This window comes from Pipistrellus hanaki, assembly GCF_964339955.1.
Source record: "Pipistrellus hanaki genome assembly, chromosome: 4".
NCBI lineage: Eukaryota > Metazoa > Chordata > Mammalia > Chiroptera > Vespertilionidae > Pipistrellus > Pipistrellus hanaki.
In genome coordinates, this window is record NC_140506.1 from 5,037,501 (window position 1) to 5,060,075 (window position 22,575).

General features: G+C 43.6%; 1 protein-coding gene and 1 pseudogene across 2 annotated transcripts in view; both read right to left on the reverse strand.

The window, feature by feature from the left end:
- Positions 1 to 1,195: 1,195 nt before the first annotated feature.
- Positions 1,196 to 3,096, reverse strand: LOC311621012 (V-type immunoglobulin domain-containing suppressor of T-cell activation-like; annotated as a pseudogene). Its single transcript has 2 exons — positions 3,077 to 3,096; positions 1,196 to 2,075 (listed from the first exon to the last, which is right to left on the reverse strand). The product of its transcript is annotated as a V-type immunoglobulin domain-containing suppressor of T-cell activation-like (transcript).
- A 7,065-nt stretch (positions 3,097 to 10,161) lies between these two features.
- Positions 10,162 to 22,575, reverse strand: part of NUP155 (nucleoporin 155) — a 41,078-nt gene continuing 28,664 nt past the window's right edge. The window contains exons 25-35 of the mRNA XM_084880560.1: positions 21,734 to 21,869; positions 20,667 to 20,820; positions 20,367 to 20,471; positions 19,273 to 19,427; positions 18,452 to 18,581; positions 17,459 to 17,572; positions 16,638 to 16,758; positions 16,106 to 16,216; positions 13,840 to 13,976; positions 11,036 to 11,142; positions 10,162 to 10,450 (exon numbers count right to left, since the gene is read on the reverse strand). Coding sequence (XP_084736686.1) covers positions 10,312 to 10,450; positions 11,036 to 11,142; positions 13,840 to 13,976; positions 16,106 to 16,216; positions 16,638 to 16,758; positions 17,459 to 17,572; positions 18,452 to 18,581; positions 19,273 to 19,427; positions 20,367 to 20,471; positions 20,667 to 20,820; positions 21,734 to 21,869 — 1,409 coding nt within the window. The 3' untranslated portion in view covers positions 10,162 to 10,311. The remainder of the gene's footprint in view (positions 10,451 to 11,035; positions 11,143 to 13,839; positions 13,977 to 16,105; positions 16,217 to 16,637; positions 16,759 to 17,458; positions 17,573 to 18,451; positions 18,582 to 19,272; positions 19,428 to 20,366; positions 20,472 to 20,666; positions 20,821 to 21,733; positions 21,870 to 22,575) is intronic.

Consider the following 22,575-nt stretch of genomic DNA (forward strand, 5'->3'; position numbering starts at 1 on the left):
CATCTCCGTCCCCGGTGTCCCCCCATCTCCGTCCCCGGTGTCCCCCCATCTCCGTCCCCGGTGTCCCCCCATCTCTGTCCCCGGTGTCCCCCCGCCTCCGGCCCCCCGTCCCCGGTGTCCCTCCATCTCCGTCCCCGGTGTCCCCCCATCTCTGTCCCCGGTGTCCCCCCGCCTCCGGCCCCCCGTCCCCGGTGTCCCCCCGCCTCCGGCCCCCCGTCCCCGGTGTCCCCCCGCCTCCGGCCCCCCGGCCCCGGTGTCCCCCCGCCTCCGGCCCCCCGTCCCCAGTGTCCCCCCATCTCCGTCCCCGGTGTCCCCCCATCTCCGTCCCCGGTGTCCCCCCATCTCCGTCCCCGGTGTCCCCCGCCTCCGGCCCCCCGTCCCCGGTGTCCCCCCATCTCTGTCCCCGGTGTCCCCCCGCCTCCGGCCCCCCGTCCCCGGTGTCCCTCCATCTCCGTCCCTGGTGTCCCCCCGCCTCCGGCCCCGGTGTCCCTCCATCTCCGTCCCCGGTGTCCCCCCGCCTCCGGCCCTCCGGGGGACGGTGACGGGCGCTGGGGGCCATGGACCTGGAGGAGGCGGTGCAATTCCAGCGTCCGCTGCTGCACATCCACTTACTCCCCAGAACCGACGGGAAAGGACAGTGTGCTCACATGAGGGTGTGCCGCACGGGGCTAGGGCCAGGAGGGAGCAGTGCTGGCCCGGTATCCAGGAGGCGGTCACACAGCACAGGCGGTCAGGGCCCAGCGGCGGGCAGCCTGCGCTTCCTCGTCTGGAAGGCTGAGCTGAGGTTCGGACAGAACAGCTGGATTGGAGCCCGGCCTCTGGGGTGCGGCGAGCTGCGGGGTGCAGAGCCAAGGCCAGGACTGCCCAGGGCCCGCGCCTCAGCCTCTCCTCGCCTCCCTGGAAGCTCCCCTCTCCCCTCCCCCAGGTTCTTTGTGGGTCATTGGGCGGCTGCCGCTGGTGAATTTCAGGTCTCTGCGGCGGGATCCCAGCACCCGCCATTCCTGAGAGGAGCTGAGTGACCCACCACCTTCTCCCTTCTGCCGGGTAGCATCCAGAGGGCTTAGGAATCTGGCCATCGGGGTATCTCACAGCGTCTGCGCCCAGAGCAGGAAGGAGGAAACCAGGGCCCAGGCCGAGGGAACACTCAGAGGCCAGTCTGGCCCAGATGCACTGGCCCAGGCCCGGCCACCGCTGCTCACGGCCCCCCAGCCGGTCCAGAGGCCTCAGCGTGTGGGGAGTCGGGGACGGGGTGAGGGATGGGGAGAGGACGGCCCGGGGCCTGGGGGAGAGGGGCGTGCTGGGCGCAGAGAGCAGGTGGCGCCCAGGCTCGGACGGCTGCCGCTGGGCCATGGCGGTGAGAGGTGGTCTGGGCTTGGGCTCCGACATCCCCGGGAAGGGCGGAGAGGCCTCAGAGCCTGGGTTTTCAATTCCATCCGCACCAGATCCTGGGCACGGCGGCTGGAGATCACCGGCCTCTGCTTGCAGACCAGGAGCAGGATGAGGGGAAGGCAGAGGGTGCCTGCCATGCAGGCGCCCGTAGCCAGGGCGGCAGGCAGCCGTGCTGTTGTCACTCTCCCTGGGGGCGGGTGGGTGTGCGATGCGCTTGGGTGGGGCTTCAGGGCCTCTCTGCACTTGCAGCTCCACGGCCTCAGGCCCCTCTGCTCCGAGGGTGGTGCCTGGCCTCCACCACGAGGCAGCAGCAGAGGCCGCTGTCCAGGGGGGTCACGCGGAGCATGGTGAGGGAGGAGTGGCCCTGGTGGTCGGAGACCGAGTCCAGCCCGTGTTGCCAGGCCAGGTCCTGGCTGGAGTTGGCGGTGTGGCGGGCCCGGTGGTACAGGTGCAGGTCCTGGAACGTGAGGTTGCGGATGGTCCGGCGTTCGGAGAAGGCCTGTACCTCGCTCCGGGAGCTGCGGTACCACGTCTTGTAGAAGGTCGAGTCATGCCCTTTGGTCACGGGGCCCACGCCCGAGATTCTGCAGCTGAGGGTGATGTTCCACCCCTCGGGACACACGTACAAGGAATACGGGGTGGCGACTTGAGGGCTGACCCCAGACACTGGGGGGCTCTTGGGAGGGCTGCTCAGGAGATGTTGTCAGCACCTCTGAAGGGGTGGCAGGCGACAGGCAGAGTCCGAATACCAATTCTTAAGAGAATGTGAGCCCAGATGGTGTGGCTCAATGGTTGATCATCGACCTATGAACCAAGAGGTCAAGGTTTGATTCCCAGTCAGGGCACTTGCCCAGGTTGCAGGCTAAATCAATAATTATCTTCCAATATTGACCTTTTCATCTCTCTCTCTGAAATCAATAAAAATTAAAAAAAAAAAAAAAAAGAGAGAGAATGTGAGAAGGATGGAAGAGAACCCAAGTAAGCCCAAATAAAAGTAATCCTGAGGATTCCCCATCAAATTTGGTGTCTTGTCGTTACAATGCCAGACCTGTAATAACCGAGGTCCTTTTGGCAGCAGATAATAAATCCCACGTGATAGCCTGAGCAAGAGGGAATGTGCTGCAGAGCAAGCATTTCAAACTCATGGCCCGAGGGCCGCATGGGGCCCACAACGAATATTTTTGCTGCCCAGCCAATATAACAGTATGTATGAAATGTTTTAATACAAATTTCATAGCTTAAGTTTTACAATATCCTGTTTTACATAATTATTAATAACGAACTACAACGCTCGCTAATGACTGGTTACTATAACCATGTTGCCTTTATTTCCCTTACACGCAGGCGTACCATTTCTCTCCACTAATGCCAGCAGTGAATATTTTAGCAGCCGATGGCCACGTCATTACTCTTGGACTGACTGGTTTGGTGTGCACAACAGGAAATATTTTGCTTTTGGAGTACAAGAAAGATAGGTTTGTTTTCGTTACGCTTATTAATTTGTGCAGTTCTTCAATGTCTGGTGAGTTAATGTTCAAGAAAAAAATATTAATTTTTATTAAAATGTCCCATTTTATGTTAACGATGACTCATTTACTTCAGCCCTTTGTGTTCAGCATGTCTCTATCAAAATAAACGTACATGTCTATGAAAATTGAAGCTTTTTTTTGTGGCCACACACACTTACACCTTGTGGATTTGGCCCATGGTAGCCTTTAGTCTGACACGCTTGCTGTGGACACTGGTGAACAACACAGATGCTAAGGAATGAGGAATGAGTATTTAACTAGCAATGAATAAGGGATGGTTTCAGCCACCAGCCTTAGGGCAGGATGGGAACCAGGAAAGGCATGCTTCTCCCTAGAGCAGTGATGTCTGTAGAAACGGATGAGAAGGTTCTCTGTCTGCTTGTCCAGGATACAGCCACAGCTGCGAGTGGTATCGAGCGCCTGAAATGCAGCTAGTACAACTGAGGCACTGAATTTTTTGTTTTATTGTCATGAGATCCAAATAGCCACATGGGCCCTAACCGGTTTGGCTCAGTGGATGGAGCATCAGCCTGCGGACTGAAAGGTCCCAGGTTTGATTCTGGGCAAGGGCATGTACCTTGGTTGCGGGCACATCTCCAGTAGGAGGTGTGAGGAGGCAGCTGATCGATGACTATCTCTCATCATTGATGCTTCTAACTCTCTATCCTTCTCCCTTCCTCTCTGTAAAAAATCAATAAAATATATATATTTAAAAACAAACAAACAAAAAAAAAAAATAGCCACATGGGGCTAGTGGTTCTTGTGATGCTTTATTTACTTATTTTTATTTTTTTAAAAATATTTTATTGATTTGTTACAGAGAGGAAGAGAGCGTTTACAGAGAGGACAGAGAGTCAGAAACATCTATCAACCGCCTCCTGCACACCTCCTACTGGGGATGTTCCCACAAATAACGTACATGCCCTTAACCAGAATTGAACCCGGGACCTTTCAGTCCGCAGGCCAATGCTTTATCCACTGAGCCAAACCGATCTCAGCTCAAACTTTAATGTATGTACGAACCACTTGGAAATCTTGTTAAAATGTGGATTCTGACTCGGGGCGGGGGACGGGGTTGGTTTGTCTGCAGATGATGTCAATTTGCTGGTCCGTGGCCCTGTCTTGAGTAGCAAGTGATTTCAGGTTCGGCAACACCACAGAGGGAATGGCACTTACACCCACCTTTGCTCCTGGCATAGTGACTAAGAGACCTGCTTCGCATTCAGTGCAGCGAGCGGGAGTCTAATTTCCCCCTTGATGATGCTGCAGTGCCCCTGAAGGCTCAGACGCATCCTTCATCCCATGTTCAAGTCCCAACTCTGTGACTTCCTGCCTGATTTAAAGTGCCAGTCTTTATGCTGAATAAAGGTTTTAAGTAACAGAGAACCTTATAAGTAGGACTTATCAACCATGAAAGAAGTTGATTTGCTCATTAACTCAGGGGCTCCGCAGGTTTCTTGCAAGTTTTGATCAGGCAAGTCTCCTGATCCGTTTTTGTTTAATTCTTCTCACTCTGCCCTCTGTCTTTCGTCTGGCTTCTTTTGTGTTAGTGAAAAGATGGCAAATTTACACCCATTTTACAGAGAACATGTAGTTTAAATCTTTTTCTATAATTAAAATTCTTCATGAGCCTCTCTATACCTCAGTGTGTAGCAAGGAAAGTCTTTACCTTAACAATTATTTTTTAAAATATGTATTTATTAAATTGATTGGGGTGGCCCTAACCGGTTTTTTGGCTCAGTGGATAGAGCGTTGACCTGCGGACTGAAGGGTTCCAGGTTTGATTCTGGTCAAGGGCATGTGCCTTGGTTGTGGGCACATCCCCAGTGGGAGGTGTGCAGGAGGCAGCTGATCGATGTTTCTCTCTCATCAATGTTTCTAACTCTCTATCCCTCTCTGTAATATATATATAAATTGATTGGGGTGGCATTGGTCAACATGAACATATAGGTTACAGGTGTGGGTTTCTATGTTTAAGATCTATTGCACCGTGTTTTGTGTTCACAACTTTTAGTTTTATATCCCACATGAGTGGAATCATATAGTTCTTAGCTTTTTCTGGCTCACTTAGCATAATGTTGTCAGGGTCCATCCATGTTGTTGCAAACGGCGCTATCTCATCCTTTCCTACAGCTGAATAGTACTCCATTGTGTATGTGTACCGCCTCTTCTTTATCCCAGCCCTCTAGCAGACATTTTGGTTGTTTCCCTGTCTTGGCCTCCCTGAATAATGCTGCAATGATCATAGAGGTGCAGATATATTTGAGAATACATGATTTTGAGATTTTTCAGGTATATACCCAGGAGAGGGATTGCTGGGTTGTATGGTAGCTCTAGTCTTACTTTTTTTTGAGGAATCCGCAGACTGCTTTCCATAGTGGTTGTACATTCCCACCAGCAGTGAATTAGATTCCATTTCCCCACAACCTCTCCAACACTTACTGCTTGTCTTGTTGATAATGGCCACTCCAACAGGTGTGAGGGGGTATCTCACTAGTTTTGATTTGCCTAATTGCCAGGGAGGTGGAGCTTCTTTTCATATACCTCCTGGCTGTTCGTATGCCTTCTTGGGAGAGGTGTGTTTTCAGGTCCTCTGCCCACTTTTTGATTGGGTTGTTTGGTGTTGAGTTTTACAAGTTCTTTATATATTTTGGAAATTAAACCTTTGTTGGAGCTACTGTTTGCAAATATAATCTCCCATTTGGCTGGCTGCCTTTTTGTTTAGTTGTCAGTTTCTTTTGCTGGGCAGAAGCTTTTTAGTTTGATAATTGTCCCATTCATTTATTTTTGCCTTTACTTCCAGTTCATAAAATGTTCTCTATTACCAAGGTCCTAAGTTTGGTACCTATGTTTCTTCTATGTAACTTATTGTTTCAGGTCTTATATTTAGATCTTCAATCCATTTTAAATTAATTTTCGTACATGGGGGCAAATGGTAATCCCGTTTCATTCATTTACATGTGGTTTTCCAGTTTTCCCAGCACCATTTACTGAAGAGACTATCTTTACTCCATTGGATGTTTCTGGCTCCTTTGTCAAAAATTAACTGTCCATACACATGTGGTTTTATAGCTGGGCTCTCTATTCTGTTCCATTGATCTCACTTGACAATTGATTTTACTTCCATTTCTCCTTTGGTCAAGTCTCTTTCCAACAAATGCAATTTTCATTCTCATTCTACAGAGCAAATTCATGATGGTAGTGGGGGAGGGGTTTTGTGCCTTCACAGTAATGGTGGAGTGATTTCACTCCTGTTTTCTTTTTTTAAAAAAAATATATTTTATTGATTTTTTACAGAGAGGAAGAGAGAGGGATAGAGAATTAGAAACATCGATGAGAGACATCAATCAGCTGCCTCTTGCACACCCACTACTGGGGATGTGCCCGCAACCAAGGAACATGCCCTTGACCAGAATCAAACCTGGGACCTTTCAGTCCGCAGGCCGATGCTCTATCCACTGAGCCAAACCGGTTTTGGCTCACTCCTGTTTTCTATATGCTTATCTATCATTGCTTCAGATTGTCTGATGCCTGCTCCTGGGTTGTTGCACCGGCGTCAGATGGTACAACTAGTCTCTAATTCTCCCCTTGAGGACGCTGCAGTGCCTGTGGAGGCTTAGACATCCTTCACCTTGCCATCCTGTGGCCTCTACAGTGGGGTCCCCTTGCTCTCAACTCCCCTCTGCTGCCCACCCCCAAGCATCTGAGAATGTTATGTTTCTTGGACTTGACATGAGCTGAGAGCAGGTCAGGAATGTATCAGCACCTTCCCCTTACATATTTTATTCTGCTGGGATCACCTGAACTTGGGGGTGAAGGAGTACCCTAAGGGACAATCTTTTCCACTCTAACCAGGTGGAAGCAGCTCTACACCTGGACTTCTTAGTTTTGAGGGCCAATAAGTTATTCTGCTTAACTTATGAGTTTTGGTTATTTTCATTTTTGTCATCTGCAATGGAGTCCTAATATGCTACATCAGGAATTTGCAATTTCTTCTGATGAGGGTATAATATATGTAGGTTTCTATTTTAAGACGGCTCTAGTGTGAAAAAGGAATGAAGGGTCAAATTAGTTGCAAAAAGTCCACTTAGAGACTGCTGTTAGCATCCAAGTGAAACAGGGCAAACTGACTAAACTCGCGAGCCACATGCGGCTCTTTGGCCCCTTGAGTGTGGCTTTTCCACAAAATACCATGGCCTGGGTGAGTCTATTTTGAAGTGGCGTTAGAAGTTTAAGTTTAAAAAATTTGGCTCTCAAATTTCAATCGTTGTACTGTTGATATTTGGCTCTTATGAGTTTGCCGACCACTGGATTAAACCATAAAAACCTGAGACAGTTGGACAGACCTGGGGGATTTTAAACAGACTTGCTTAGCAATTGGTGACCGATGGGATTTGGAGGGAGAATTTAAAGATGATATCCACATTTCAGATTTGAATAAGTAGATGATAAAGCATGGAGAGAGGCCAGTCTGGTGGCCACCTTTTGACTGAGCACCTTCGGAGGGCATCCAAGTGGAAATGCTCACTTCTCAGGGGTGGGCTGGAGGACAGCCTGGCTCCCACCGCAAACTGATTAATCTTAAAAAGTCAGTGCTCTTGCTGATAATAGTTGCTAGAATGAAAAAAAGCACACCTAGTTTTAAAGTAAGTATTAATTTCAAACATCCCATAAAGCAATAGAATGCTTATGAGGACTATTTCCTATGAGGAAAACTAACTCGAAAGCGTTTAAATGACTTTCTAAAGGAGACAAAAATATTCACAACATTTTATTGAGGATTTAAATGAAGAAACTGACAGACACCGAAAGGAAACCATGTGCCCTTTCAAGACCTTTGGATTCAGTGTTCAGTCCTTCATTTCCTGGACATGATGGTACCACCACTGCCTGTTTTCCTGTGCCGAGAGGAAAGCAGGCGGAGTGGGAAGTACCCGGAGGAAGAGAATGAGTCATCTGAGTCCTGAGGTGAAATTAAGGATAACACATAAAAGAGGAGGAGGTTTATGTGGTTAGCAGAGTGGTTCAACAAACCAGTCACTAGCAAGTAGTGTATGTTGTATCTAAAAAAATGTTGAAGATACGTCACATGCATTTCAGGGTCAATATCCTTTACCTTGCAGTTTCTCAAAATAGGTTTTTCTCTTTGTTCCTAACCATTTTGCCACACTAATGCTCTTCCTAAAATAGAAATATGTAACAATGAAGGCCTTCAGGGACTCTTCACTGCCTGCAATGAATACACCATTTCATAAACTATGTTCTGCTGATTGCTCATTGCCCGTACGTTTACTAGTCGCCAAAAGAAATGTGTCCCAGGTACAGTTACAGATGGCTGCAGTGGGCACACGTGCCAGCACAGTGCTGCCCAAGTTTAAACCACTGCCCACCGGTGTCAGCATCACATTGGGGCGAAGCTCAGTAATGTTTTCTGGGCCGCCCAGGTGAGTCTCATGAGCGCTAGTTAGAAACACTGTTCCAGAGGACCGAAAGGGAGGGGCCGACTTTCTTCTCTCTTAGGAAACACCTGCCCGGCAGCTGGGATTCTGAAAGCCCCTCAAAAAGTGCTGTGAACGGAAGGGATGGCTGATCTGTGACTCCATTAGCCACAATAGCCTACAGCCCTTTTGAAAGAAGAAGCTTCAATATTGTGAGTTGAGTATATTTAACATACACATTAATGTGGTTGTGCATAAATGTACTTAAAATAAAACTATATAGTTATAAATACAATATATTTTTATAAATATGATATATTTTTATGTGTAAGTATATATTATATATAGTTAATACATTATATATGCTGTTACACATATTAGAAGTATAGTATATATAATACATATTACATGTATTATGTAATTATATATTATAAATATGACATATTGTCATATATTATATAGTTAATATATAATGTTATGTATAACACACACATATATAAAACAAAACTATAAATATATCTAGCAGAACTGGTGTTATAGCTAAATTTTAATATTTAAGCAAGACTTTCAGTTTAAGTAGACATGACAGAATCTTAAATTTACAGAATTAACCAAGTATTGCATACATTCATTTTCCACATTAAAATTTTTTAATTGAAAATCTAAAAAATATGAGGTAGTTGTATATTTTAACATTCTGGTAAATATTATAAACTAGCTCTGATTGAGCATCAGCCTATGAATCAGGAAGTTTAAAAATTATTATAGAGGTTATAGGAAAGAGGGAGCTAAATTCTAAGAGAATAAATATGGGAAGGGCAACTCATGATCTCGGGGGAAAATAAAAGTGGGAAGAAAAATATTTCCAGAATGTATTTTAAAAGTTGTTAGTCATGCATTAGTGACGACAGACAGAAGGCAAGCACTCCTGGCAGCAGAAACGCGAGGAGAGGAGTCTGTCTTAGCCCTGGCCCTCTTCCCTAGTCATAGCCATGACTTTGGGGCACTTGGTGTAGTTATTCCAACTTTCCTAAAGCCTAAGAACTACATCACTAACAACTCTGCTTCACATGACGTGTGTCTTGGGTAAAACCCGTGGGTGTGGTGACGAATGGGGGAGAAAGGGGAGGGCTCTGACAGGAAGCACCATCCAGCAGCTAGCTGTGTGCTGGAATGCAGTGGCTCACAGCCTGGCATGTGCTGCAGGCCCACAGGGCTGGTTAGAACACACCCTGGATTAGGGATTCAGCAGGTTTGAGAATGGGCTCAATAGTCTGAACTTCCAACCAATTCCTAGAGGTGCTGGTGTACTGGTTTGGTGCACACTATTTGAGAACCATTATTCTAATAGAACCAGTAGTCATAAGGTCAAAGCACTAGGTAGACACTAGGAAAAACAGGATCTCCCTGGATAGTTACAAGTTTATCACCTGCTCAAAAATAAATCCTCAAGGATTATAACTGAAAAAAATCAGTAATTGGAGAAAACTTCTTTCCAAGGATAAACCCAAACCTCAATAAAATTTAGAGAGTGTTTGTGTACCTATTTAAGGATTGTTGCAGAACTCAGTATTATGCGAATGGCCTGCTCAGCTAGCCTGTCTAAATTTTGCTATCAACATCTTTGGACTACATTAAAAATGAATATTATAAATTCAAAATTTCTGCCTACAGTAAAATTTAAAATAAGAATGTCTAAATGTCTAAATATTTCTTATCCTTGTGGAAATAAGAAGATAAAAGAATCTTAACCTCAACTGTTTTTTAACCTCATTATAAAACAAAGTAGTAAAAAAGAATTCATCTGGTAAATGTGTTGTTTACTAGCCACCTATTAAAAACACATTTCTATTAAAATTGTTCTCAATTTCTTCGATTTAGAGCACTTGATATCTGGACCAAGCTGAGATTTTATTTTACAGATCGAAACGTGTGGGTAAAATACAGGAGGGTAACTAGTGAAGGCGCTCTAATTTAGCCTGAAGAGACTTGAAGTTCCCTGTGATGGCTTGTACTGCTACCGACGGGCTCATGGACTGGAGCTCAACCAGGTAACCACAAATAGCATCCAGGCAGAGATTTGTAAATCTTCTCCTGCAAGGCAAAGACACCAGATAACTATCTGTGCATTTATAAACATGTTTCCCCTCCAACTTCTGCTAACCTTCCTGATACTCCCTCATAGAAGCGCAAGGATCATGCGATTTAAGTAAATGGCAAGCAAAAAAGGAAACAAAGGGGGTGGGTGGATTACCACACAACCACCATTTTTCTTTTAAAGATGATTATAATGAAGAGGCAGTAAAGGGTGATTCCATAAATATTATTTACAATCTTTTGGACTTTTCAAACAAATATATCTTAAAATAGCCAATAATATCACTAAGTCATAATTAAACTGTCCTTGGTCACTAATTCAAAACAGAAAGAAATGAGAAGTAATTCATAAAATATATTCTTCCACTTGTAGAAAAAAATTCAAAAGTTGAAAAATGGAAAAAAACTCTAGCCTTTCTTTAATAAATGCTGATCAGTATCAAATAGTTGTTATTAACATAAAAAGAGTCTAAATCTCCTATACTTCTTTATAATCACAGTAGTTTTCTCCATTCCCTCCAAATTTGTTATCCAGGTATTTATTACAAGCATTTAATAATGCAATATCTAATTCATAGTTACCTCTCACAATTTAAAACCTGGCAAGGATTCTGAACATATTTGGTCAATAGTACATGTAAACAATCCAAAAGGTGCAATGGCTTCTTGATTCTGTTCCAGAATGGATCCTACAGAGAAAATACACATTGTGAGTTATAAGGCAAACATGTCAATGGACTATTCAACTATTTATGTTAGTTATAATAAAACAGCCATCAGAGTCCAGGCAAAATGAACTGATAATACAATAAAATAGGTACTTAATACTATGTGGTTACTAAATTACTTTCTGGTGATGATTAATATTTGAACAATATTGAAAACTGCATTGTGTGCATTGTGACGTTATTTCGAGGAATATCGGATGTCTAAGTCTGCCTGTAGAGCATGTAAATGTCCTGTTGAGGAAGCAGAGGTAAGAGAAACAACCCATCTCTTCCCATCATCTGTGACATCACTTTTACTTTGAACCCACACAGACTTAGTCTGATATTGTAAATGAGACTAAATCAGTCGCCAAAGAATCTTAGTTCTAGTTCTGGCTTTACCTGTTAACTAGCCATCTGAGTTGAGCAGATTATTTAACACTAGAGGCCCAGTACATGAAATCCGAGCACTCGCAGGGTCCCCAGTGGCTGCCAGCGCATGCTCCCTTCCTCTGGCTGGGCCTCTGGCCACTGGCTGGGCCTCATCCCTTCCCCCAGCTGTCCTGGCCCCTGTCGAACTCCCAGTTGAGGGGACCATTTGCACACTCCCCTTCTATTAAATATGATTTCTGCCCTTGTCAGAAAAGGGGATAATACTACTTGCTCATTTCTATCACCATTCATTGTGAGGCTTAAATGAGATACACAAATACCTTCTAAAGCATATGGACATTTTGATGATGCTATTATAAAAGACACGATCTAGTTCACAAGGCTTTATTTGGATCTTTTACCATCGGACAAAAATTACAATGTATAGTATAATGACTGATTTTCAACCCGTGTGTCACAAAATGTTTTTGAACATGCAATACCTGACTATTTAGTCAGGAGCACTGACCTCTTTTCCCTTAGACTGTCAGATTAAAAAAAAAAATGAAACAGTCAACACAATGGCCATCTGGTATAAATGTCCTATCTTGACCCATAACTATATTGGTCATAAAAATTTCATCTTATTCATGATCATGTTGCATAATAAGGTTGCATCTGATTGGTTAATTCTTGGAACCAGAAATCTTTATATACAAGTATAGGCACCTGATTTTTAAAAAAAGTCACTTTGACCCTACCAGGTTGAGCACTGACCTATGAACCAGGAGGTCATGGTTCTATTCCTGGTCAGGGTACATGCCTGGGTTGCAGGCTCAATCCCTATTGGGGGGTATAAAAGAGGCAGCCCATCAACTATTCTTATCATTGATGTTTCTCTCTCTCTCTTCCTCTCTGAATTCAATAAAAACATATTAAAAATTTTTTTAGCTGAAACTGGTTTAGCTCAGTGGATGGAGAGTCGGTCTGAGGATGGAAGGGTCCCGGGTTCGATTCTGGATGGGGGCATGTACATTGGTTGTGGGCACATCCCCATTGAGGGGTGTGCAGGAGGCAGCTGGTTGATGATTCTCTCTCATCAACGTTTCTAACTCTCTATCCCTCTCCCTTCCTCTCTGTAAAAAATCAATAAAATATATTAAAAAAATTTTTTTTAAGCAGTCATGTTAGAGCAAAAAGGGTAGGTAAGTACTATTATTATTATTATTATTATTTTTGTAAATAAAAATTGTCAGATTGGCAAAAAATATTTTTTGGTGTGATGAACTTTGGAAATTAGTTTTGTGAGCCATGAGATAAAAAAGGTTGAAAATCACTGTTGAGAAAGACTTTTAAGCACGGATATTTTGGATGAGGTTTCAGTTAACACAGTTGAAAGGGTTAGCTAGGTAGCTTAATTAGGAAGGTTTAGGGAATGAGGAGGGTACATGGGAGAGGAAGGCATAGATGGAGACTTGAAGATGCCAGGGTGCTTATTTTGTACAAGGACAGAGAAATGCCACAGGAAGAGGCGGTCCAGGCAGATGGGGACATTTCTGGCTTGAGCAATTAAAATAGCCATAAAACCAGGACAGACGGGATAGTTCCGGTCTGAGCAGCTGGGAGATCTAAGGCGACTCCAACCAGCAAGATAAGGCGGGAGGGGGAAGGAAGACACGACATATGGGGCGTCCCAAATCAAGGAAAGGGACCAATTAAATATGTCATTTTTTGATGATTTTCCCATTGGAGAGAGCAGACTTTTCCCATTGGGGTTGGGGGGCCCTCTGGGGACTGCCACGCCCAGATGGAGTTTGTATCTGCTTCCAATAAACTTCTACATTTTTATTAAAAAAGCCTTTATATCTGTGAGTTTATTCTTCAAATGTTGTGAGGACAAGAACCCATGGGAAGAAAAGTCTGCACCCCAAGCCCCAAGTTTCAGTTATTTTCTTTTTTTCTATTAAATTATTATCTGTGTACATATACCATTGGCCACCCCATACTCAGTTATTTTCTTTTAAAGTACACGATGATTATTAATGTAATGTGCTCAGCCTATTCTAAGAGTAAAGAATTTATTGTGTTATTAAAAAGTGATATTTAATTTTTATCATGATATATGGCAAAGCCACTCTCATTATTGGTTTTAAAAGTATGAATTATAATTTATGATACTAAACCAATGAAGCAAATTTCTGATGTACCGGAGTATGAGAGACTTATACACATGCAATCAGAATACACCACTCCTATGTCTAGAAAACAGAACTTTAACTAACTACTTTTATTTCATATTTTCCTTACCCGTGACTTGAACAAGTGATCATAGACTTCCAGCAGCCTGGGTAAGGGCACTCCAATTTCATTCATTGTCTGGATTACAAAGCCCACGTCCCAGCTCAGAGTGCAAACTTGCTGCTCTAAGAACTGTGCAATGAAGTCTGGGGAGGAAAGAAGATCAGATCAGGATGGTTAACTCTTTCCACAGCTGTATGAGGTCTAAGTGACATATAACAATGTGTAGGTTAAGGTGTACAATGCCATGACTGATTTGATACACACATAATGTAAAATGTTTATTGCAATAAGGTTAGTTATCACAAGCTTCATGTCACATAATTACTTTTGTATTGTTGTAGGATTGTTAACTCTTGATAATAAAAAGTAGGATGATCCAAGGACATGGAAGGATGGAACAGAGTGTGGAATCTCGGAGGGAAGGGTGAGTGGGTAGGAGATAACCAAGGACTGCGTATGCATATATGCATGGCCCATGGACACAGACAATGGGGTGGTGAGGGCCTGGAGTGGGGGCGGAGGCAAGCTGGAGGGGGTCAATGCAGGGGGGTGGGGGGAGGAAGAAAGGGGTCATATGTGATACTTTCCACAAAAAGGTTTGTTTAAAAAAAAAAAAAAGTAGGCCTTATTCATAAATGAACAGTTTATAAGGGGAAATTCTTTAAAATTTTTTTCAAAATAATTTTAATAAAAGACATATACCAGAATAAGCAAGTCTACAGAAATGGAAAGCAGATTAGCGGTTGCCTAGGGCTGAAGAAGTGAGAAGTGGCTGCTACACGGTTTATTTTTGGGGTGAGGAAAATGACCTCATTGTGGTGATGGTTACAAAGCTCTGAATACACTGTAACCACTGAATTATACACTTTAAAGTTATTAAGAAAAAAGTGCATTATGCAAATTTGGGAAATACTGGCAGGTACAAGAAAATAGAGACCATTCCCAACCCCACTATTGGAGAGATCCCACTGCATATAATAACATATTACTGCAATATCCTCTATTTGACAGCTTTTCAGAAGAAAGGCTGCTACAAGTCATTTACTTTGAGCGTTTTAATGTGCTAACTCGTTTTCAGTTTTCACTTTCTATTACCTGTCGTATCATAAGATGTAACAGTAACATTCAAATTCCTATCATGATACATGAGATCTGAGACCTACCAATGTGAGAACCCATGGGTAAGGGAGTCACTGAAAAGGTGACTCTCCTAGAATTTACCAAGATTTTGGATAGGACCATCTTGTTCTAGTTTGGAGTCTCCTGGAGCCTGTTTGCCATTTGACAGAAAAAGGAAGACCTCTTCCACCCTACACTCTATGGAGCCCAAAATTAAAAATCGGAGTCAAAGGAGAAATACCCTCAAAGGAATTGTGTAGAATGTGGCCTTTTTAGTATTAAAATTGTCAAGTTTCATATACTTACAATATATATGTGTCACATATATATGTTTTTCTAATCAATGAAATGTCAGAGCAGGTAGTACTGTACTTATAAGAAATAAGGGTATGCTTATAATGGTTTTCTTTCTTATGCCTAAGAAACACTATATCAGAGATGGTTTTCCTGGCAGGTTTCACTCAGTGATTAAAGTTGGCCCCCAGACTGAAGGGTTGCAGACTTGATTCCGAGTCAAGGGCACATACCTCAGTTGCAGATCCGATCCTGGGCCTCGGTTAGGGTGAGTGGGAGGCAATCAATCAATGTCTCTCTCTCACATCCATGTTTCTCTCTCTCTTTCTCTTCCCCCCCCCCCCTCTCTCTAAATATCAATGAAAAAATATCCTCAGGTGAGGACTAAAAAAATAAATTTGTTGATTCTATTGTTTTAAAGCTGAAGAAAATATGATAGGTTGACTAATGATTCGTAATAATTATGGCCACCTACATAATGATTATATTTAGCATATTATATTTTTTAGACAACTACCCACTATTTTAAAGAAAAATATGCCCTCAATATAATAAGAGTTGAATCAATCAGAGAACAGCCATTCACAAAAACACCAGCCACTTTAACATTATCCCCATGGTCTGTTAGCCAACACTATCCCAAGACAGATACGTGCACTTGGAAGGTCAGTCAAAGGAAGTTCCACACCAAGCTATTCACCGACAAACCCTGCTGGTCTGCGGAGGGCTTTCTTTTAGAAGAAGTAGAACTAAACTGCGCAAAGATGCAACCTCACTCTAAAGACAATTATTTTTCCACGACAATGAAGAAAACCATCGAAAGACCAGAAAGACGCAGGCCAGCGGCGCTCCTGCTCACCCAAGGGGAAGAAGCGAGGTGTGCTCGCGTACGTCTTGCCAAGGAGGACAATCTTCAGACTCAGGGCGTGCATTCTGTCTGAAGAGCTCAGGGCCACGCTTTCATTCAGTTCTGGAAGACAGAGACATTCCTTAGAAACCCAGATGACTTTTAACATGAAGTGTTCAAATCGGCTATTTTATTGTTTCAAAGAATGAAAAACCCTAGAACTGGTGTTCACAGAATATAATGAGCAGATCCTGTATTCTGCTAGGTTCTGAGATACTCTCCTCTTACCAGGGCAGGGCCCGGAGATTCTGAGGGAGTCCCAGTCGCGCTTACTCAGCAGCACACACCGGAAATGACACCGAGCCCTCCCCAGTGGATCCTGCTCCGGAGGACCGCCCCCCCGCCATGTCCAGGCTCCCTCACGCACGCTCTGCCGAGGCACGTACAAGCTGCCTGGGCCCGGACATCGGAGCCACTAGCAGCCTGCGTCCCTCCACCACGCCACTAAGTGAGGCACGCCACGTGCACCTGTTCGCGCTCTTACCTTTCTCTATGATATCTTGCCAAAGCGTCTGCACCAATATAGGGTCTGAATAACCGGCACAATGAATTATTGCAAGTTTGCACTCTGCAAGTTTAAACGGGTCAGCAAATTCCCCATAAAGCTGTAGGAGAAAATGACAATGTTATACATCCAATCAGAGGTCAGGGCCCAGAAATTAATAGTGAAAAACGACTTGAAAGTTCAAAACAGCCATAGATTTTATCTGAAGTTCCTAAGACATGAAATAAAAACATGATGCTGTAGAGCTGGTCACAGCTATGGATTAAAAGCGGTGAATGACTGGCAAGTGCACCCACACAGATTCAGCACATGTGCATTTTTTTTCCTGGCTGGAAGATGTCACGCGACTTTCCTTTTAGAATGAATGTTGTCTGGCACAAGGTTTGCAGAATCATGGGAACACTGGCCAATCTCAGGGTGCTGAAGGGCGCCAAAGCCATGTACAAGAGTGAATGCGGGAAGAACGGCCAGAAGACAGAGAGGCTTGGGGAGATAAAGAGGCTACTTGTTCCAGACAAGAGCGAGGCCATCAAAGACCAGCTCGAGTTCTTCCCAAGCCCCACTGACGCTGAGGGTTCTTCTCAGTCCCTGCCTTGGAAAGGAACTCAGCTTTCTCCAAGCCACACACCACAGCAGTGACTTGCCAGGGACGTGCTGCCCAGGATGGCGTACCTTACTCTGTGGAGGCAGGCTCCTCTTCCCCACAGAACAAAAGGCACATGCAGAAGAAACTGGGAACGTGTAGGTATTGGGCGACTGCGGCTTGACTGCCGCAGGAATTTCGCTGGGCTTTTCGTTACCTTAGTTATGTCCATTAGCTCAGAATCCAGCTGAGAAATTGCATCCTGAACAGAAGAATGATGCGAGTACTGCCTTTGTAGCGTGTCTTGTATCTGGAGTTGGATCCTAGCAACCTAGTTTGAACCGGAAAAAGGAAGTATTGGTTTCATTATGAAAAATCAATAGGAACTCAAAGAAATGACTCCCAGTATCTGACTTCGTGTGCTCACGTTAATGTGTTAATGAAGACCGCTACTGTAACAGACTAGCAGCTCTACTGAAATCTTCAACATGAGAGATTGCACAGTCCTTACTGCCCACCCACACCGGCTCCTCCCGGAACTGTAGCCAGACCAATGGCGAGGCCTCCCAGCCTCCTCGCAGGGAGGGAGGTCTGAACATGAGCCTCAGTTCCCTGCGAAGGAACCCAGGGAAAATGAAGCAGAGCCAAGGCCTCTAAGAGAGGGAATGTGCTGCTGGCATGCGTTCTTCCCTCCCTCTGACTGAAGAAGAAGGAAAACCGCAGGGAATAGTAGACAACAGAACTTGGATCCCAAAATCAAGCAGGAAGAAAGCCACCTGTCAAGCAGAAACACCCACTCTGGGTGCTTGTGACTGAGAAATAGGCGTTTGTATGGGGACCATTATATACTTGGGGGCTGTCAGTGAAGGCCGTTTAGCCTACTCCACGCCATGCATCTACTTCCCAGCTTCCAGAATAAATGGTGCGTGTGATACAATCTGCTCCATGTTGGAATAGTTGGGAAAAAACCTTTTGAAGTGCCATAGAGAAAAGTTTCAACTATAGCAATATCCTATGACCCAAATGCTGTACCATTAAACTCTTTTACAATTTACACCTACGTATGAAAATAAATGAAAAATAAAGGCAGGAGAAAGAAAAATCAATAAAACTGTCTGCTACAGACCCCTCACAAGCTAGGGGAAGAAGGGAGGAAGATCACTGACTATGCTGTCAGTGTGGACCAAGCTGCAGTGTCTTCCTCACTCACTTCCATTTTCTCTTCCATCTCATGAAGGAATTCCCCATCGGCAGCTGTGGAGGAGATGGCAGTGGAGCTTTTGGCACTAAGAATGGCTCGAGCAATGTACTCTAGTCGCTGTTGAAGTGAAATTTCTGTGCTGGGGGAAAAAACAATGATTTTTAGTTATGTGAATTCTTAATGTTTCAAAATATAAGCACATCAGTCTGATGTACTCCTTCAGACCAAATGGACAGACAACACAATCTGAAACTTGAAAAAATCATTAGAGGATTTCTAATAAGAGAGAGCTAAAACCGAAGGCAACAAATAAATATTTATGTATATCTCTGGAGAAGTAACTTCCAACTTTAAAACTTCAGTTCAGGATAGTAAAATGAGAATTCTTCTAGAATTAAATTAGGATTATCCCTATGCCCTGGCCAGGAATGGAATCATGACCTGGTTCATGGATCGACGCTCAACCACACCAGCCAGGCAACAGTATTTAAAGAGCTTTTCAGTAACTTAACTCAGTGTCAGAGTACAGAAAATTAGTCTGGAACTGGTAAAACATTGAACAACTTTAAGTAGTTTTTGTCCTTTTAATTAAGAGTAGTAATAATTAACTCGTTGGTAGGAAGAATACAAAGACATACTTTAGAGAATTTAGAAGACAGTTCAACAGAAAGGTCTTAGGTAAAGAGAAAACTTTAGATAAATTCAAATAAAAACATGCAAATTCTACAGATGTCTAACCCGAATGAAGTTTTCCTTAAATTGTGAAACTACATGTAACTAGATGTAGCTGGCGTACACCATTCTTCCCAGCGAGGCTGCTCCGTACGTACCTGTGCATGTCAGCCAGCTTGGATAGCACGCGAGCAGCACTGCCGAAACTCCTGTTCTTCTCGTAGTACCTCCAGAGCAAGTCCATGTAACGAACTTTGTTTTGATCAACCTTGGCCATCCGGGATAGATGTGGCTCCAGAAACGGGGACGTGAACTGGAAATTGTACAGTAACCCAGAGACAGTAACTCACCACCCACTTGCTCTTTCCGTAGTAAATATAACATTTAAAGATAACCACAAGTGTTCCCTATTTTATGGATACATGAGCAAAATTATAATCCAACAACAGATAAATGAGAGGGTAAATTTTCCATTATAAATTATTTTGGTTTTATCACAGTTCATGAGAGTTGTTATGACAGTTACTTAGGCTGATAAAAAGAATTTACTGTAATTCAATTATAAATACATTTTTTTAAAGATTTATTTTTACTGACTTTAGAAAGGAAGATAGAAATATCAGTGATGAGAGAGAATCATTGATTGGCTGCCTCCTGCACGCCCCCTACTGGGGATCAAACCTGCAACCAGGCATGTGCCCCTGACCGGAATCGAATCTGGAACCCTTAGTTCCACAGGTTGATGCTCTATCCACTGAGCTAAACCAGCAGTGGCCAATTATAAATATTTTAATAAACCCTGAAAACACAGCTACTAAGTTCAGATTCTGAACTAAAAGGCATCCTTGAAATGATCAAATGCCACATGTTCATTTTACAGAATGAGAAGCACAGACTTAGGGTGTGATGTCATAGCGACTTAACGGTAGAGCTAACAGGGGTCTTCAAACTACGGCCCGCAGGCCACATGCGGCCCGCAGAGGAGTCTGATCCGGCCCGCCAGGTTTTTTGGGCAGTGAGCACAGCCGAGGTGTTACAGTAGGAATTAGTAGTTCATATAGTCCGGCCCTCCAGCTCTCTGAGGGACCGTGATCTGGCCCCCACTTTAAAAAGTTTGAGGACCCCTGAGCTAGAAGGTCACGTCTCTTAATTCACAATCCAGTGATTCCCATCCCACGAAAAAATCAGAGCAATGATCTGCTTTACCCACCGGGAAATCAATAATATTGGAATAAAAAGTCATTTTTTTTACCTGTAGCAGTTTATCTGCAAGGTCAGCTTGGATTAGCCAATTATAAAGGGCAATGCTAAAGAGCTCATCTTTGGATCGCTGACACAACTTAAGCATCTGTTCAAACTAAAATAAAGAAAGAAAAAATCAGTATGATCAAGGGTCTGGACACCATGAACCCCGAGCTTAACCCCTGGTAAGAAATCAAGAATCCTCCAATGTTCTAAGAGTCACTACCTTCCCACGATTGTTAGGCTGGTACTACCACAGAGAAGTGCTAAACACTCGTGTTTTTAGGATGAAAATACACGTGTCCCTTACGTGGTGTCCGGCTTCTTCGTTGCTCAGCATGTTGGGGTCAGAGGACAGCACCGGAGGCCCAGGCTTCTTGGGCACGCTGGGGGACTGGGGAGCAGCCTTGCTCTGGTTCACCAGCTCCTGCAGGGTATCGGTGATGCACTTGTAACTGTTTAATCTGGAAAAAAAAAAAAAAAAAAAGGAAAAGGAGCAATTCCATTAATTATACAGTAACTGACTTATCTTCTTTAAGTACACACAAGAATTGAAAGACTAACAATTCCATTAATTATACAGTAACTGACTTATCTTCTTTAAGTACACACAAGAATTGAAAGACTATTTTGGAGAATATATGTGTATACTTGGTATTAAAATTAATAGAAATCATATATTTTACTTTTTTATTGATTACAGAGAAGGAGAGGCAGAGAGAGAAACATCAACGATGACAGAGTATCATTGATTGGCTGCCTCCTGCACACTTCCCACTGGGGATCAGACCGAAACCTGGGCATGTGCCCTTGACCAGAATCGAACCCAGGACCCTTCAGTCTACAGGCCAATGCTCTATCCACTGAACCAAACCGGCTAGGGCTCATAATACTTTAACAATAAGTTTGAGAAGCATTTGGTTAAACATAAAAAGGTAAAGTCATAAAAATAAATGTTTTAACAAAAACCATGTCTTAGAATATATATTTCCTTTATGGACATACACTTTTTTCTTCTAATAGTCTCTACTAATTTGTGAACATTTAAAAATTATCTTTTACAAAATAAAATACTTCACTCAGAATCAGAAATGGGATTGGGGAAGAAGCCAGTTTTGTTTCCAAGTAAGTTATTCTCATTTAAAATGGACGCTAATAGAGTCTCAAAAAAAACCCCATAGAATAAAACATTTGTAAGTGCTTGGGAATTTTTACCTAAGACAAGAAATTATACTCCGGATTCAGACCTCTGATAAAAGAAGTCGTTTTAAAGTGAAGCACAGTAAACAGATAAATAAACAAACGAATAAAGGTAAAGTGTGAGTGAGGTTCCTAAGGGTCGCAGTGGAGTGCTATCCCCCTGGTCCGAAGACGCACCTCTCCTGGAAAGCCTGCAGCCCCAGCAGGTCCTCCTCCGGCTCGCCGTGCTTGTAGAAGTGCAGCCCCAGGCCCTGCAGGTCCTTCTTCTCGGCGGCGGTGAGGGACAGCTCCACCACGCCCTCGTAGAAGCGCACTGACGGGGACGGGACAAGGTGGAGGCACGTTAAGCAGGACACGCTCTGCTCTCAGCTCCCTTATAAAATACTCACAAGATCGTTTTGTTTCTGATATACACTAGTCACTCTGTGATAATATCACATAAAATGTTTCTGAAGAGTCTATCAAAGAATAAGGCTGTAACATTTCTGAAAGGCAGCTAGTAAAGTATATTTTCTTCACTGGAAAAAATGGTTGTATTTAAAAGAACCAACTAGAGAGTTTCAATTTTTTTTTTTTTTCTTTTTAAGAGTAAGAATGATTTTTTAAATATATATATATTCTATTGATATTTTACAGAGAGGAAGGGAGTGAGATAGAGAGCTAGAAACGTCGACGAGAGAGAATCATCGATTAGCTGCCCGGGATGTGCCCGCAACCAATGTACATGCCCTTGACTGGAATTGAACCTGGGACCTTTCAGTCCGCAGACCGACATTCTACCACTGAGCCAAACCGGTTTCGGCGAGTTTCAATTTCTTGTTGAAAAAAATTCTGGGATTCAAAACAATACAACTGGCTAAGAGTTACTACTTTTATGTGAGATTTAATTTTTTCAGTACATTTTAAAGGGAATAGGAAGGTAATATTTTAAGAATTAAACGTAACACCGAAAGCAACCTTATACAGACGGTCTTGCAACGGGACAGGGACTGAAACACCAATGTAAAACGTTACGTGTG